Source organism: Zea mays, chromosome 8 (assembly GCF_902167145.1).
Source record: "Zea mays cultivar B73 chromosome 8, Zm-B73-REFERENCE-NAM-5.0, whole genome shotgun sequence".
In the NCBI taxonomy this organism is placed as follows: Eukaryota; Viridiplantae; Streptophyta; class Magnoliopsida; order Poales; family Poaceae; genus Zea; species Zea mays.
Genome location: NC_050103.1, coordinates 6,170,187 through 6,174,629, shown reverse-complemented (window position 1 = coordinate 6,174,629; position 4,443 = coordinate 6,170,187). Strand labels below are relative to the sequence as shown.

Genomic DNA, 4,443 nt, shown 5'->3' with positions numbered 1-4,443 from the left:
GGGCGTAGCCCGGTTCCTGTCCCTGGTGATGGGCATGGGGTACCGGCGCAAGGAGTTCATGAAGGTGGTGCCGGGCTACGTGCAGCACGGCGGCGTGGTGTCGTACCTGGCCGAGCCCGCGGTGACGGAGCGGCTGGCGGCCGAGGCGGAGGCGGTGCGCGCGCGGTGCGGGGCCAGGGCCGTGCACGCGGCGGCCGGCGCGGTGTCGATCCCAGTTTAGCTAATATGTCAGTTTAGCTATATGTCAGGAATAATTCGGCAAATCATAGTATGTCAGTTTAGCGCTGATCCCAAGCTGCCGAACGGAGCAACAAAGAATTATTCCAGCTGAAACCTGGGCTGATCAAGTGAAAGACCCGGAACAAGTGAAAGACCCGGATCAACTAAAACGTGGCCTGGAACTGAAACCGGGCTGCCGAATAGGGCCTTATCAAGTTCTTGGCTACATAAATTCTACTGTATATTAACAAAAACATTCACTAAATTAGCGTAACCGATACGGAGCAGATGTGAATTTTCTAATCAAGCTTGAGCGCGCATGCATAACATCTCTACTCTACCACTAACCGCCGCCGGCGCGGCGTGTTACCGGCCACTTGGGCGCACGAGCTGCGAGAAAGCCGCGCTGTTAGCCACCTCGTCGTCGGTCTCCTCCATGATCACGCACGTCTCGCGCGCCCGTGACGTGGACAACGTCCTCAGCGTCGTGAAACTTGCGGTGCTCCCGTTGCTGTCACTCGGCTCGAGCGCCGGGCGCCCCGTGCCGCTGCCGTCGTCGTCACCCACGGTCCGCCGCCCGCAACTGCCTCCTTCGAAGGTGTCCTGGAGCTGCAGCGCGAACTCGAGGTTCCACAGGACGTCCCCCATGGGCGGCCGGTCGATGCTCTGCTCCGCGAGGCACTTCTCGGCCGTGTCCGCGACCTTCTTGAAACACTCCGGCGCGATCTGGTCCTTGATCGTTGGGTCGAGGACGTCCAGCAGGGTGCCGTTCCGCTGGCAGCTGAGCGCGTAGTCCGCGAGGCTGACCTTCTCCCGTGGCAGCGCCGGGTCGAGAGCTGGCCGCGCCAGGAGCACCTCGAAGAGAACGACGCCGAAGGAGTACACGTCGGATTTGTCCGTGAGCTGCTGCCGCCGGAAGTACTCCGGGTCGAGGTACCCGAAGCTGCCCTTGACCATGGTGCTCACGTGTGTCTGGTTCACCGTCGTCGGGCCGGACTTGGAGAGGCCGAAGTCGGAGACCTTGGCGACCCAGTCCCCGTCGACGAGGATGTTGGTGGTCTTGACGTCGCGGTGGATGATGGTGTACTTGGCGCCGGTGTGGAGGTAGTGTAAGCCCCGCGCGGCGCCGATGCAGATGTCGAGGCGGTGCCGCCACGACAGCGGCGCCTTGCCGCCCATGTAGAGGTGCTCCCGCAGCGTGCCGTGCTCCATGTAGTCGTACACGAGGATCATCTCGCCGGCATCCTCGCAGAAGCCGATGAGGGAGACGAGGTGCCGGTGCCGCAGCTTGGACAGCATCTCCACCTCCGTCTGGAACTCCTGCACGCCTTGCTCCGACGACGGGTTCGACCGCTTGATGGCCACCTTGGTGTCGCCATCAACGACGCCCCGGTACACTTTGCCGAACCCTCCCACGCCGATCACCAGCGACTCGCTGAAGTTCCTGGTGGCCACCTTGATCTCGGCGAACGAGAAGTGGCGGCACATGCCCGCGAGGTTCGCCGGGATATGGCCCGACGACTTGCCGCTGGTGTTCGAGTGGAACAGCGGCAGCCACCCGGAGTTGTGCGACCCACAGTTGCTGGCCGTCTCCCTGCTCTTCTTCTCATGGTACCACACGACGCAGATCGCAGCGACGATCCCGAGCACGGCCGCGCCGCTTGCCGTGCCTCCCATCACCCTCGCCATGTGGGGATGCGGCTGACTCTCGGGCGCGTTCTGCTCTCCAGCGCCCAGCTCCGCCTTCGCGAGCAACCTGGACGGCTCGGGGCCTGGCGCGGCGAGGTTGCCGGCGGTGTCATTGAGCTTGAAGATCTCGAGGCCGTTGAGGATGGCGTCGTAGAATTGCGGCCGGAGCGCCACGGACGGGTGCAGCGCCACCCACATGGCCTGCCCATCGGGCTCTTCGGCCATGTACACCGCGTAGTCCTTGTACATGGGCACGCCCTTCTCCGACGTCATCCCGATCACGTCGGCGTCGGCCTGCGCCGTCTTGTTGTTGACGTAGATGTCGAACGCCCGCTGGTTGGCCCGGATGAGCAGCAGCTCGCAGAAGTGGAGGCGCGCGACGTAGGTGAAGTTGCCGTCCACCGCCATGGTCCAGGTGAGGTTGTAGTTCTGGTTCAGGCGCGGGTCGGAGCCCATGGAGCGGGTGTCCAGGTACACCTCCGGCGGCGCCGCGTACTCGGCGGTCTCGCTGGGGTACTTGATCTGGAAATGCGGGCCGGCCCTGTAGGTGACGCCCTGCGTCGCGCCGTACACGTACGGCGTGTCGTCGTACCAGTGCCTGGTGAGGCCGGAGTCGTTGGACGGCGGGATGTACGAGCCGCCGACGTTGAGCCGGTACATGGTCTGGAGCGTGGAGCTGGCGATGTCCACGGTCTGGTCCGCGAAGCCGACCATGATCGCCGGGTCGACGAAGATGTCGGGCATGGAGATCACCTCGATGCCGTTGACGTAGGCGTAGCTCTCGTTGCCCATCGGCGTCGGTGTGAAGGTGAGGGCGAGGAACCCCGCGGGCGTCGGCGGGAGGGAGAACTCCCGGATGATGAACGCCTGGGTCAGCGCCTTTGCGTAGGTGTAGACGCTGAAGTTGCGGAGCAGCGTGATGCCGGTGGACGTGGACACGGAGAAGTGGAAGCTGTCGGCGGCGAGCCCGTTGTAGGAGGACGGGTAGAAGTGGAGGCGCACCCAGTGCCGGTCCCGCGGGTTCACGGTGAAGTTGTACACGGCCTCCACGGTGAACACCCGCGCCGTCATGTACGGGATGGGGGACGGCAGCCCATTGTCCGCCCTGTCTGCCGCCATCATCACGGACGACTTGCCAGAGTCAGTCAGCCACGTGTTGTCGTTCGTGTCGGCCGCCCACCTCCGCCCGTCCGAGTCCAGGCCGTCCGTCGTCGACCCACAGTTGAGCAACACCCTGTCCGCCGGAGCGTACACCTTGGACTCTGCGAAGGCAGCAACGCCGGCGACGAGTAGCAGCACCAGCAACGGGTGCCAAGCTCTGCCAGCCATGCGCCGAGGGATTGGGAGGGATCTAGGCAGCCCGGCGGCCAACGGAGACGGAAGAGAGGACGCATGACGGCATGAGTGAGGATGAAGACTAGGACATAGCGATTCGTGAAAGGGGAAGAGAGAGAGAGATCTGGGGAGGTGAGAGTGAGGATGTTTGACCGCGGGAGAACGGGGTGGAAAAGGCACGCGTGTACGGCAGGCCTCGGAGCGTACTCCGGGAACCAAGGCAGCAGGGGCATGCAGCTGAGAAACCCTACAAACATGTCCACCCACACAGCGTGCGTTTGGGCGGCTGCATGGCTCTCCCATTCAAAGCGCATATAGGGTGTGTTTGGTTTATAGAGTCATCTTATGTTTCACATGAGTTTATCTCATAAATTTTGGTAGATTCAACATATTCCTCATATATATATTAATTATTAGCTTATAAGAATGAGATAGTGATAAATCAACTCATTCTATCCCACAAATCAAATAAAAAAGTGGAGTGAGAAGAAGATGAACCAACTTATTCCTCAAACCAAACACACTTATAGATTGTCTGTCGGCGTAATTCAGGCTATCTCTATTTCTCTCCATATCTCACTCCCTATTTCAAACTTTACTCTTCAAACAGTGTAATCTACGATACAAAACAGTACTTTACACGGCCTACGATCAGGTCTGATCCTAAATGGACTCAAAGTGTTAAAGGGTAAGGGTTAGGTCATTACCTCCAAAATTTGTGTTACCCCAAGTGACATGGCTGACACACTCCATGTCCTTCTTTGCTATTTTTAAGGTCTCCCTTTGGTTGTGCTAACATCTATTCCTTTTCTTTCTTAGGGTGGGGTTTTTGATTCAGAATGAGAAGACCCCTCACCATTGTCCCCCGCTACCTTCGGCACTTGGGCCACCTTCGATTTTTAGCAATTTTTATTTCTTCGCCTTAACTGATCTAATTGCTTCTCTCTTCACGAGGCTAATAGTTCTTTTTCTTTTTACCCTGACATCAGCCTTCTCTGCTATCTTTGGATAATCTAGATATTCAAATCCTAAAGCATCTGTAACTCTATTCAGCCTTGATTTTGCTCGATTACTGAAGGCAGCCATCATCAGTCGGTCTTCTTTTATTGTATAATTCCCAAGAATCTCATCGCATACTAACTCAATATAAGTTAACCAATCAGCACATGGGCATTTGAATACAGGGTGCTTTTTGAAGCA

At 58.5% G+C, this 4,443-nt stretch overlaps 1 protein-coding gene across 1 annotated transcript; it reads right to left on the bottom strand.

Moving 5' to 3' along the window:
- Positions 1 to 443: 443 nt before the first annotated feature.
- LOC103634700 (receptor-like protein kinase ANXUR1) lies at positions 444 to 3,362 on the bottom strand. Its single transcript, XM_008657293.2, has one exon. It carries the CDS (start codon positions 3,235 to 3,237, stop codon positions 586 to 588), a length of 2,652 nt encoding a protein of 883 aa, XP_008655515.1. The 5' UTR covers positions 3,238 to 3,362; the 3' UTR covers positions 444 to 585.
- Positions 3,363 to 4,443: the final 1,081 nt, after the last annotated feature.